Below are 13,199 nucleotides of genomic sequence, written 5' to 3'. Positions count from 1 at the left end.
GTCATTAATATTAAAAAAATAAATTAAAATATTTTATTAAATTATTAGACTTAAAAAATTAGAATAATAACTAAAAATACTGACAAAAGAACAGTAAATTCTTATTACCCTCTAATATTTCTCTTAACTAATAACTAACACCAATGACTAAGTAACAGAATCAGTAACAGTATTGCTAACTAGTTCTACAAGCTCAATTGAATTGACATTTTTGGGCCTGTCTTTATCATTACTTCTACGACCCCCTTCTCAAAATCATAGTGTAGGAAAATGAAAAATTATTAACAAGGGTTTTTGAAGGATGAAAAATGATTTCACAGGGGATACACTACACACAAAGTAACTTAACCTAATAATAAAATACAATTGATGTATTGATATATTAATCAATAGTGATTTACAAAGCAAAGTTATGAGTATCTTTGTTCAATCCTCAAGAAATCTTTATGGTTAACAAGCACAAAAAATGAATGCAATCCATAGTGTTCCTCTTCTAATATAATGATGATGATGAAGAGCAAAAATGGACATCAATTTGCAAGAACCTATGAAGATAAGAATTAGTAGTAGAAACATTCCCTTTACTCTCTTCCTCTTCTAATTGCCTAAGTGGCATTGCAGCAAGGAAAAGTTTGATGAACTCTTTACAACATTCTTTCCCTTTACAAACAATTTTCTTTGAAGGCTCATTCTCCATTTTCTCCACCTTTGAATGCATCAAACTTGAACCATCAAACTTCAATATGAATGCTCTTTTGCACCCTTGAAATAGTCTTTCCCCTAAAGTGTCAATTATGTAATAAGCATCTTCTTCCACTTTTAGAACAAAGAAATGATCCTTCCAACTCACAATATAAACTCTCGACTCATTACTAGCCCTACTTATCTCGTCCCAAATCTCGTCGAACGACATAGCGCCTTGTAGGCACCGGAACTTCTCCGGGGCGAAGAATCCGGTGTAAGATTCCGAAGGAAGAACAATCAAAGGCCTCAAATTAGCTTCCAAGATTGTCTCCAAATCAAAATGCTTATCCGGAAAGAGCTTTAAGTATGAACCAATTTTACAAAGCCTTCTCCATTCAGAGGAACCTTGTGTTATGAGCCTATCAAATTGGGATCTTGTTGGTAAGTCGTTGTTAGAATGGAGGAACCAATGTGCTATGAAAACTGCTAGTGCTGAACATGCACTATCACCTGAGGCTTCTTTGCTTCTTTGGTCAAATGATGCAAACAACACATTTGTTTTCAGCTTGGAATTTCCATCTCTGCTTTTAACTTCCATATTTTCCCATCCCTGCATGGATTCAGAGTAAACGTTGTTAGGTGAAAATTCAGGTGCAGTCAAATTTACGTAAAGTTGTTAGTTAAATACTTGTGTAGTAGATTTCTTGTAGCAACTGCCCTTGAAGTTATTTTACATTTTTGCTAGTAATTCAAATCATCACCTTTCTTTTAAGAAATTACTAATTAGAAGGTAATACATTACTTTCAAGAGTAAGTTACTATTTTTATGTGAAAATTCAATTCATTGTAATAATAAATAATAAAATTAACTTTATATCTACGGAAAATAAGTATATTATTATGTATACTTTTAAAAGTTTAGAATACTAATAAAATTTTTTATGAATTAAATTAATATTTGAAATTTTTTTGGGGAGATTTTTTTCATAAATATAAAGCTAATTTCTTTTATTTTTGAATAATTTTATCAGCATTATAAATTTTTATAGATAAAAATAATAGTTTATACTTAAAAAAACTAAATTACTATCCACTAATAAATGTAATTCAAGTAATTTAATAACATAATCATTTAAATATACTACATGAACACAAAATATATTTTTTGTATTTATAAAAAAATCAATTATGCTATTGTATGTTATAAAAATATAAGTTAATGATCGAATTCATTCTTAAAAGATCATTCATCTTTTAAATTGATCTCCAAAATTTTTTTAATCAAATTCAATGTTCAAATATTTTTTTAGTCAAATTAGTCAAATATATTTTGTTCATTAAACATCTTATTATAAATTATCTAATAACAAACATCATATCAAGATTTTCAATTAAAAAAAATGTCTGTCCTTTTTCACTAATCTTCTCAAGAAAATAAAATCTTTCCCTAAGCATTAGCCATTTCCCTTGTAATAAGAACAATATAATTAAGAAAAAGAAGATTATATGATACCATAGAAGAAGTTGGATGAGAGGTGAAAGTCTCTTGTTTCCTTTTAGCTGCTATAGACCTCCAACATTCCTTAAAGCTTCTACTCCATGCTAACATTGATCCATTTCTATTCACTCTTGATCCTCCATAATAGCTTCCATTATTGCTACTGCTATCACTGCTGCTGCTTGTGGACTCAATTGACGACTCATCGGAATCAAACTCGGACGAATCGTCCGATTCATAAGGATTCCGTTGAGTTGTTTGATCAAACTCCACCATCTCAATAACCCTTTGTTTGTTCTCTACTTCACCCATGTTTTCAAATGTTCTTGGCAAGTAATCATGAAAATTCCTCAAGTCCATTATGCTCAAAGAGACCTGTTATCAAATGTATCATAGTGATTATCAATCCATTAGAGCATAGTTGGATCAAAAGTAAACGAAAAAAATAGGTCATAGACTTTTTATCTCAAAAATAAATAAATTCTCGACTAATTAAAAATATAAAAGTGTACATCGCATCTTAAAGCCGCGAGATATCTAAATTTTTTAAGGGACCAAATTATCTTTTTATATTTTGAACAGAGAATTTAAATATTTTGTATTTTAGAAGATCAAAACCTATTTATATTTTCAATTAATAAGGGAGTCATGTATTTTTGAATTAAAATATTAATGACATATTTATCTTTTTCTCTTAAATTAACATAAATGATTATACAACAAAGGTTAAATTACAGCATTGATCTCTACATTTTCAGTGAAATTGTAAATTGGTCCCTACACTTTAAAAGTTTGTAATTGGGTTCTTAAAAAAATTAAAATTTGTAATTTAGTCTCTACTGTTCAAAAAGTGTTTGATTTAACAAAATATTATCAACATATTCTCTATTTTAATAGAATATTCTCAGCATAGCATAACATATGCTGAGAATATTCTGTTAAATCAACACTTTTTGAATAATAAGAATTAAATTGTAAATTTTAATTCTTTTTTGAGACTTAATTACAAATTTTTAAAGTGTAGAAGACCAATTTACAATTTCACTAAAAGTATAAGGGTCAACTGTATAATTTAACTTAAACAGAATAACTCTTTTTCTATGTTTTGATAAATTGACAAATTAAAATGAAAATAAGGAAAATGGAATAGGAATATACCGAAAGTGTGGAGTTGATGTGCAAACCATGAAAATTCAATTGAATTGGAAGCGTTTTATGAAGCAATTGAGAATTAGATTTAGTTATCTCTTCCATTGTAACATCCATGGAAACTTCTCCAGCTACCACCATATTATTAGGCTTACATTCTCCTGCATCATCCTCCCCCTGCATTTCATTTTCAGACACACTTTATTTAAAACAAAACACAAACACAAACATCAAAGTTATGAATTATATTTATACATGAATCAAACTACTAAAACTTGCATTGTATATAAAATTCTCCATATTAGATTGGGAATTTGGGATCAAATTATTTTGCACTATTATATTATTAAGTCAACAAAAATAATTGACTCAACTATCTATTATCTTAAATTTTTTTAATAAATACTTTTTTTATAAACAAATAAGAAATATATTAAAAATTTAAATTTCAATTAAGAAGTTTTAGGTAATCATCTTAACAGGTGGATATATATTGATTAAACTCAAATAACAATTAAACTCATTAATAACTCCAAAGATTTAAAAGATAAAGTCAGTACTAATAATAATTCTAACAATAATTATTAAATATTAAATAAAATAAATTTTGACTATTTTTTTTTAATCAAATATTTTCGTACTGGATAACATGATGTTAGTTCTTACATGTAAGACATGAAATTTCACGTGGCATGCCCCAATTGAGGACCCGTTATATTTGAGTCCAAGTTGAAAACCGCATAGATCACGTGCGTCCCACGTGACAATTGTGGGTTCTTCAGAACTCAGAAATCTCTTGATGGTTGTGTTGTGTGTATAAGCAGGTTTCGTAATACCATGAAGAAAGGGAAAAAGAGTGCTTCTCCAAATTGAAGAAGAAGAAGAAGAAGAAGAAGCTTTTACTTTCTGGGTAGCTGTTCCCATAACCTGAATAACGAACATGTTATTAACGTTGTTGTCGGTTCCAAAAGTTCCCAATTCCAACTTCAATTGATTCACCTTAACCACATACTTGTCTTTCTTCTGCCACTTCATCTTCATCTTCTTATTATTTGATCAAATAAATTAAGATTTCATGGATGGGAATAACTCATGGTTTTGAATGAATCTACTTAATTTAATTTGGCAGCTCATGGCTAATAATATATATGGCGATTGAGTTTTCAACTACTTATATATAAGTTTGATTTTGATATATGACATATCGTGTGTGCATGAATTTAGTCACGTGTTTTTAGATAGAGATAGACATTGTATGTTTTGGTGTTTTCCTCCTTTTTCTTGCATATGATGTGTTAGATGTGGATTCAAAGAGCCAAAAGTGTTCTCCGATCGATTAAAAGTTAAAACCACGTGTTGATTAATCATAAATTTAAAAAAATAAAAAATAATAAATTAATTATATTACGTATATATTAAAAAGTAATCATGATATATTTACGTATAAAGATATATATTATTTTAAATTTTTTTAATATATATTTTATATTTCAATATTTATTAGTTGAATTGGTGACTAATTCTTTTTATGTATATATAATACAATTGTAAAATTTTTAATAATCAGTAATTAATTGATATAAATTTTGGATACATAGTAAGTTTTAAATTTTAAACGTGATATGATATATATATTGTTGGTTAATTTTTTCTATTCATAAAACCGGTTACTTTATTTTAAAAAAAAAAGTTAGATATACAATTTTTTTTTTCAATCAAAATTACAGATTTTTAACGACACAATTCGGTTGAAAGTTGAAAATATATATATAAGTTGTGTATGTAGAAGAAAAGCTATTAATTGGAGCAAAGAATTAGGTTTGTTGATAGTATATGGTAATGATATGCGGGTCATTCTTAAAGAAAGACAAACAAGTGGGAGAGGACGAAAAATTCAAATCCAAAATCTAAAATCTAAATAAAAGATAATGATATGGTGACGATTATTATTAGCCATGCATGCACGACTCTTAAGTCTTAAGTATGAGAGATTTTCTCTTTTTTTTTTTAAAGAAAAAAAACAAATGGGAGTACTTAACTAATTATTAAATTGTAAATTTAATTATACGTAAAAATATATAAATTTAAGTACAGTTAACTTCACATAAAATTGATAATTAAAAAATGTTAAATAAAAATTTAGTTAAACTAATTAAATTATTTATTATCTCTCATCTATCAACTTCATGTAAAGTTGACTGCACATAAATTTTCACCGTATAAAAAATAATTTTTCATGCGTACGTGCGTCTGACTAACTTAAAAGTAAGCTATGTTTGTTTATAAGGTTTATCAAAAGATTTTGTAAGTATATTTAAAAATATTTGTAGAATTTATGTTCGTATAAGATCTTTTTTTCCCCCTAGATGATGTAATATTTGCACTATATATTCACCTAAAATATTTGAGCCATATTCAGTTACTTTACAAAACAAAATATGCTTATTATTGTCCTTAGCTTGTAAAAGAAATTATGGCTGAGAATATATGAATAAACATTAAACAATGATTATTAGTGATTAGTGGATACGTCAAATTTGACACATGATAATACACGGAAACACGTGGAATTCATTTTGCACCACCTAATTAAGCTTCCTATAATTTGGCTCTTATTATATTACGAGTGCATTTTTTTATTTTAATTTTTTTTATTGGGGGTTGTCTTTTCTCTCTTTAATGACTATTTTATTCATTTGATCAAACAAAAGTACATCAGATAATATAATATTAAGGATTTTTGCTAAATAGGCAGCGTTATTTAAGTTACTTAAATAATTTTGATAATGAGATAAAGATTATATATAAGCATAGAGTAAATTCCTAAATTCATTTTCAAAAAAATTATCATAAATTTGATTCTATATTTTTTTATGAAAAAAATTCAAAAACCAACATAATTTATTATTTTTTTACTAACACTTTTAATTATCAACTTAATTTTTTAATCTAATAATTTAACAAAATATTTTAGTTTATAATTTTAAATATTAATAACTAAGTACTAGTAAAAAATAATAAATTCTATTAACTCTCTAATATTTTTTTTATAAGTGCTTTTAAAAGCTTCATTAGATAATTATATAAATTTTTTTCTAAAAATTATTATTTGATTTATTACATTTTTATTATTATTTAAATTTTTTTTATCTAGGCCCTACAATAATGCTACTTTTTTTCAGTTTTATAATATTCATCATGTAAAAAAAATGACCCATTTTAATTCAGTTTATACTTTGAATAAATAAAAAAATGCATAAAATCTTTTAAGATGATGGTTATTAGGTATTATGAAACCAGTAAGTAATATAAAAATTTTCCATGATTAAATTATGCTGAATATAAAAATTATTTGGTCGTATCATTATTGAAGGATAATATTTGCTAATAAGTGATTGTTTCTTATCTTATTATATATCATTTCGGCCATTTTGTGTGATTCACTAACATTCACGAAATGAACTCCATAGAACTGTGTGGTTGGGATTACTTTGGATTATGAGCTGTACACAAACCAATTTCATTCAATTATTAGGCAACCTTTTTTGCTGTCTGCTCCTTGGAATCTAGCTGTATATCTTATGCTCTTCAATATCATCATTATTTATATCTAAATCCATGGCTTATAGATAGGATCCGAATTTCGGGCTACAAGTTTGAGGAAATGAGTCTTTTCAATTTTTTTTTTAAATATGATCTTTTATTGTTTATTATTTTCTTTTATATGTGTTCAATATTAAATAGTAGGCTTAGGAAATGAATTTTTTTAATTTTATTTTTAATTGTTTTATAAAATGTAATCTTTTATAGTGTAACTTTTAAATAAAATTAAAAGAAAATATGTAAAAAAATATTAAATAATAAAAAATTACACTTTTAAAAAAATTTGAGAGAAATTATTTTTTTTAAAGACATTTTATTGGGATAAATATTCGACGCACAAAAAAATTTGACGCATCGAAATACAATTAAATGACCCGACTACTTGGCCGATTAGGGAAAATTCCTTTCGACTTCGACAAAAATGATCAAATAAAGGATAGCCAAGATCGAGGGATTATTGGTTTGAGGTGAGTCGATCGTTAGAGTCAAAACTAGATACGCCACGTTGATAAAATGAGTACACAATGTAAGAACGTGGGATTTGGAGGACAAGGCAAGAGAGAAAGTGAGAATACTACTAGAAAGATTTTTTAGGGTCAAGATAAGCTCGTGGTTTGAGAAACAGGAACTAAACCGTGGTTAAGATTCTTCAAGAATAAATTTATTCTTATAACCTATAAATATATAGGAGGAACTCAGAAGAGTTAAGAGACTTTAATCAACAACACTAGATCTTTATATAAACTCAAAATTTTTCAGTCTTAGTGATGCAAAGAAAAAACATGGAGTATTAATGCAAGTGCATATGAGTATCAGGAATCCATTTTTATTTTTTTTTGTTTTTCTCTGTTTAATCCATTTTCTTTCATTTTTTTACTTTTTCGATGTTATTATATTCTTCTTAAAACTTAAGTTTTACGCTTTTATTATCTAAACTTTTTCTTTATTTATCTATTTTTTTTATTCGTTATAAATTTGCCACCGGTATTTCGATATAATTTGCTTTGACATTATTATAGGGAGACTCGAATCTGCTACCTCTTAGATGAGTATGAAAAGACTATGTCATTTAAATTATAATTTGTTGGCCAAATAGATATAAATTAATTTGTAACATTGTGTGACTTTAATTTAGTTCTAAAAAATTAACTCTTCAAAAAACAGTGAAAAGGGTCCAAACTTGTAAAAATGATTCCCATTACAATTTTAAGTAATGTAATACTTTTAATATATTTTTGCACTTAAAAATACCATAACTTAAAATATGCATATGACTTTTAATTTTTCACCCATTAATCAATTAATGCTCTTGCAATATATAACTATAAACAAATATATCTTGAAATATGCTGAATTGTTAATCGACTAATGCTCTTATTAGACTAATGACAAATATATCAATCAATTTATATAACTTATATAACACATTCACTATTCATTTTTAAGTAAGAAAATTAATAAACTAGACATGTCAACATTAGATTGGTTACTATTTGGTCCCTGTTCAGAGGAACCAATAATGCACAATTTTATTCCCCTGTCCCTCTTAAGCGTTTACCAATAAAAGCAAGCAATCGAATTTGAGCCCTTCACTTTTCATATTTAATGTTCTCTTTTTTCTTTTCCTTTTTATTTTGTTACATCTCATAAGCCGGCAATTTTACCTAATCACATTCTATGTATAATAATCTAAGGTACAAAAAGGCAATTCAATCATCCAAAATTTAAAGCGTGTATAAAGGTGATTATTGGCTTTTGAAACTCTCTCAAATCCCTTATACTACATGTTTTCAAAATTGAAATGGTTTAGCATGAGCGAAAAAATCTTAGGCGTGACCAAATATAGGTTTCAACACTTTATTAACGTGCACGTTTTACTCAAATACATATTAATCATGGGGTTATGACTTATGACTTATAAATTATGAAATAGAATTATGGAGAATCAACTTTAGTTGGCTAACATTAAAAAGAATTTAAGATTTATAATTTAAGATATAGGATTAAAGATTTATGATTTAAAATTTAAGATAAATAAAATAATTTTAAAAAAATTGACTAATATCAATTAAAAAAATTAGTTACCTAATATTATCTATTGAAATTGTTTATACTCGCGTTTAGGGGTGTCCATAAATCGAATCTGATCCGCATGTCTGTGGTATTTATCCGAATTCGATCCAAAAATTGCAGATAGCAATCGATCCGCAAGGTTATCGGATCGGATTGTAGATTTCATGTAGGTATTCGCATATCCACGGATCCGCAAAAATAAATAAATAAATAAGTAAATATTTTTTTACATTTTATTTCAACTAATAATTATTATATATGTTGTATTATTTTATTTTTATTATTTAAGAAAAGTATGTTTAATAATATTTTAAGAGTAAACATGTTTAAAAGAATAGAAAAATAGTATTTTATTGATTTTTTAAAATAAAAATAAGCTTTTTAAAGTATTTATATATTTTGCGGATATATTCAAGATCTGCTACGGATCGGATTGGATTGGATCTAAACTAAAAAATTACGGATATTAGATTCGATCCGATATTTTTAGTGCGGATTGGATCGAGATTTTGACTATATCCAATTCAATCTGCGTTTACCCTACTAGCGTCTCGAGTGAAACTTTAATTCATTCTCTTTCTTTGAAATCTTTCAAAATCTGAAAATTCAATGTCAATATAGATAAAAACAAAAGAATAATATAAGTTGTAGTTAAAAAAAATTAAAAGAGCCAGAGTCTTTTGATTTAGAAAATGAAGAGAGAAGGAACCATTGGTAAATTTTTATTATTATTATTATTTAGATTTTGTTAACTTGTGCCTTAAGGACACAAATTAAGTATATCATAAAAGAAAATGTTTTGTAAAAATTATTATAAAATTTAATATTTTTACGTTTTTAAAGTATTGAATACATTAAAAATATTAAAATGTTTTTATTATTATACTTTAAAATGGTGCCCTTAGACACAAGTTAGTTAAATCCTTATTATTTTTATATCATGTGTGCACATTAATTGAAGGATTTTTTACGTATATAAATTAAAAAAAAAATCAATATTCCATTATTCTTCTAAACGAAAATCAAAATACACAAAACAAAGGTGTTGGTCGTTGGAGCAAGATTTGCATAGCAAACAAGCCACTTTACATTATTTATTATGATCACTTGATATTTAATAAAGTCGTCTTAAACCATCTAACCAGAGCATATACAATCAAAGGATTCAAATATCTATGTGCATCTTTCCACAGCACTAGAAATGAGTTCTAAGAAAAGATAAGTCAACTTTGCACTCTTAATCAATTGAGGAATAAACAATAAGTTCTGATATATATGCAAGAATATTCTATACAGTTACCCTGACAAATTTTGAACTATTTTACCATGTTATAAATGATGATTATGCTTTGTTCTAATAAAATTAGTCAAATTATCCAAAGTATAATATATCTCAGATGATCTTATGTGACTTTTATCACCAGCAAGAAACACATGAACCCCGTCTACATCTTCTATCCAACTGCACCCTGGATTCTTCTGCATTCCCTTCTGTTTCAGCAATTGTCTAATTTGAGCAAGATCATGCCACCTACCAACAGAAGCATATAAATTTGCTAACAATACATAGTTTCCAGTGTTATGAGGCTCCAATTCTATGAGCTTCTTTGCTGCAATTTCTCCTAATTCAACCTCACCATGAATATAACAACCTCCAAGTAGAGCACTCCATGTCACTGAATCAGCTTCCATTGGCATGTTCTTCACAAGCTCGTACGCTCTCTTGAGCTCACCAGCACGGCTCAATAGATCAACCATACAAGTATAGTGCTTCAGTGTGGGAGTCACATTGTAAGTATCCATTAATAGAAAGCATTCATGCCCAATTTCGACCGATCCAACATGAACACATAATGAAAGAACTGATAGGAAAGTCACATCGTCCGGTCTAACCTTTCTCACCAACATCTGGCGAAACAGAGCGATTCCTTTTTCCCAGTCTCCATGCATCGCATATGCTGTTAACATGGCGTTGTGAGACACCAAATTAGGGAGTGATATCCTATTGTAAACAACATAGCAGTACCTAAATCCGCCACATTTCGCATACATGTCTACAAGGGCAGCTCCAATGTAAACATTAGTATCATACCCTGCTCTTATGGAATATGCATGAACCTGTTTTCCCCTTTCCATTGTGGACAATTTAGAGCATGCTGCAAGAACTATTCCAATTGTGTATATGTCAGGCCTTAAATTCAAACTCTGCATTTCGATAAACAATTTTATCGCCAAATTGTAAAGTTTATTTTCCACGTAACCTGCTATAATACCATTCCATGTATACACATTTGGCTCGAAACCATCGTCTTTCATTCTCAGAAGAAGCTCTCCAATCACTCTAATTCTATTACAGCGTGCATAGCCGGAGATTAAAGCGTTCCAGGTTGCTAAATCTCTCTCACTCACTTCAGAAAATGCCGTTTGCGCAGCCACAATTTCATTGCATTTACAGTACATTTCCACCAAAGCTCCACCAACAAAACTATTGGAGTGCAAACCTCTAACAATCGCATGGCTATGTATCACTTCCCCTGTTTCTATACAAGCCATATCAGCACAGCCATTAATCAAACTTCCAATAGTGAAAGAATCGGGTTCAATTCCTTCATTCAGCGAATCTTGAAACAAGATAAAGGCTTCTTCAAGCATAAAATTGTCAACATACCCTGAAATCATAGAATTCCATGAAATTCTTTCCATTTCTACACCTTCTTCCCTCATTTGATCAAACAACTTCCTAGCCTTCAAGACTTTACCATTTTCAGAGTACCCAGCTATCATTGTATTGTAAGAAGCTGCACACTTTCCTGAAAATTTCGAAAACACTCTAAATGCACTTCCCATGTGGCAGCACCTTCTATACATGTCCATTAATCCATTCACAACAAAACTATTCAAGAAGATCTCATGCCTCATGATATATCCATGGAGTTCCTTGCCAAATCTAATCCGTTGTAGCCTCGCGCAAGCTGGAAGAACACTAGCCAGTGTTTGCGCATTCGGTTTCATACCACTTCCCAGCATCTTGGACAGTACCTCAATTGCCTCAATATCATAACCGTTCCGTGAAAATCCTCCAATTACTGCACTCCAAGAAACAAGATTGGGCGTTAAGCCACTCTTTGACATGTTCTTCAAAAGATCAAATGCCTCATTTACCATTCCATTGGCAGCACATGCATTTATCATAGAATTCCACGAGACGCAATCCTTCTCAGGCATTTCTTCTAGAACCTTCTTCGCATCTTCTAAGCTCCCACACTTACCATACATATCAATCAACGCATTGCAAACGTAAACATTCGCGACAAATCCTTGTTTCACAAGCATGCCATGCAGCTGAATTCCCAGCTCCAATTCTCCAAGACCACAACAAATGTTCAGAACCACAGGGAACACGAAGAAATCGAGTGGCGTGCATGTCGGTTCACGTATCAACTCCTCTGACAATTGATAAGCCTCCTCAAGAAGCCCCAGGTCAACGTGAACACGCAGGATTGCGGTCCAAGCGTGCGAGTTTCTAAGCGGCATTGTGTCGAACAGTTGGCATGCATCGTCCAAAGAGCCGTTGCGCGCGTACATTTGTAGGAGCTTGGTTTGTACGAAGCCATGGCCGCAGAACCCGGACTTGAGAGAGTGAGCGTGGAGCTGTTTTCCAAAAGTGAGGGAGGCGCAAGAATCGAGAACGGAGGCGTAGGTGGTGGTGGTGGGAGGGTTTTTAAGAAGTGTGTTGTGGTGAGTGGGGTTTGAGGGTTTTAGAGATGAGTTAGTTAGGTTGTTAGTTGAATGTTTTGGTGGGTTTGTTGGTGTGAGAATGATGGGTTCTAAAAGCAGGGTTTGCATGTTATCATATATGAAGGGTCACTGCATCCATGCATGGATACAAGATTCTCAAATCCTTTTATCATCTCATACTTTAGTAGTTTTTGGAACAGTAATACAACAAAATTCCAATAGGTCTAAATTTTTTTTTCCTTTTAAATTTAAACAACTTCAAGTACTTGCAGAAAATTAAGAAAATATTGTATCAACAAAAAAAAAAGTGTGTTGAGATGGCATAATATAAAAAAAGGTGAAAATTCATTGTACTCAACTTTATGTGAAGTTGATAGTTGAAAGTCATTAGATAAAAATTTAGTCAAATCAGTCAAATCATTTAACGGATCTCAGCTGTCAACTTATAGTAAAA

General features: G+C 29.4%; 2 protein-coding genes across 2 annotated transcripts; both read right to left on the bottom strand.

The window, feature by feature from the left end:
• Positions 1–344: 344 nt before the first annotated feature.
• LOC112697494 (uncharacterized) lies at positions 345–4,610 on the bottom strand. Its single transcript, XM_025750692.3, has 4 exons — positions 3,998–4,610; positions 3,341–3,508; positions 2,198–2,557; positions 345–1,294 (listed from the first exon to the last, which is right to left on the bottom strand). Exons 1-4 carry the CDS (start codon positions 4,370–4,372, stop codon positions 494–496), a joined length of 1,704 nt encoding a protein of 567 aa, XP_025606477.1. The 5' UTR covers positions 4,373–4,610; the 3' UTR covers positions 345–493.
• Positions 4,611–10,252: 5,642 nt separating this feature from the next.
• Positions 10,253–12,978, bottom strand: LOC112697493 (pentatricopeptide repeat-containing protein At5g16860-like). The gene has a single exon (XM_025750691.2). It carries the CDS (start codon positions 12,851–12,853, stop codon positions 10,337–10,339), a length of 2,517 nt encoding a protein of 838 aa, XP_025606476.1. The 5' UTR covers positions 12,854–12,978; the 3' UTR covers positions 10,253–10,336.
• Positions 12,979–13,199: the final 221 nt, after the last annotated feature.

The sequence above is a fragment of the Arachis hypogaea genome, chromosome 16 (genome assembly GCF_003086295.3).
Source record: "Arachis hypogaea cultivar Tifrunner chromosome 16, arahy.Tifrunner.gnm2.J5K5, whole genome shotgun sequence".
NCBI classification, from domain to species: Eukaryota; Viridiplantae; Streptophyta; class Magnoliopsida; order Fabales; family Fabaceae; genus Arachis; species Arachis hypogaea.
Note: the sequence above shows the minus strand (reverse complement) of the source record. Positions and strands in the feature narration are given on the sequence as shown.

Bases quoted from the DNA above. Each gene is read 5' to 3' on its own strand.
- LOC112697494 (XM_025750692.3), bottom strand. From the start codon at position 4,372: ATGAAGATGAAGTGGCAGAAGAAAGACAAGTATGTGGTTAAGGTGAAT. The intron at 3,509-3,997 runs GTAAGAACTAAC...AATGAAATGCAG, and splicing joins TGAAATTTCATGTCTTACAT to GGGGAGGATGATGCAGGAGA. The intron at 1,295-2,197 runs GTATCATATAAT...GAATCCATGCAG, and splicing joins CTCATCCAACTTCTTCTATG to GGATGGGAAAATATGGAAGT.
- LOC112697493 (XM_025750691.2), bottom strand. From the start codon at position 12,853: ATGCAAACCCTGCTTTTAGAACCCATCATTCTCACACCAACAAACCCA.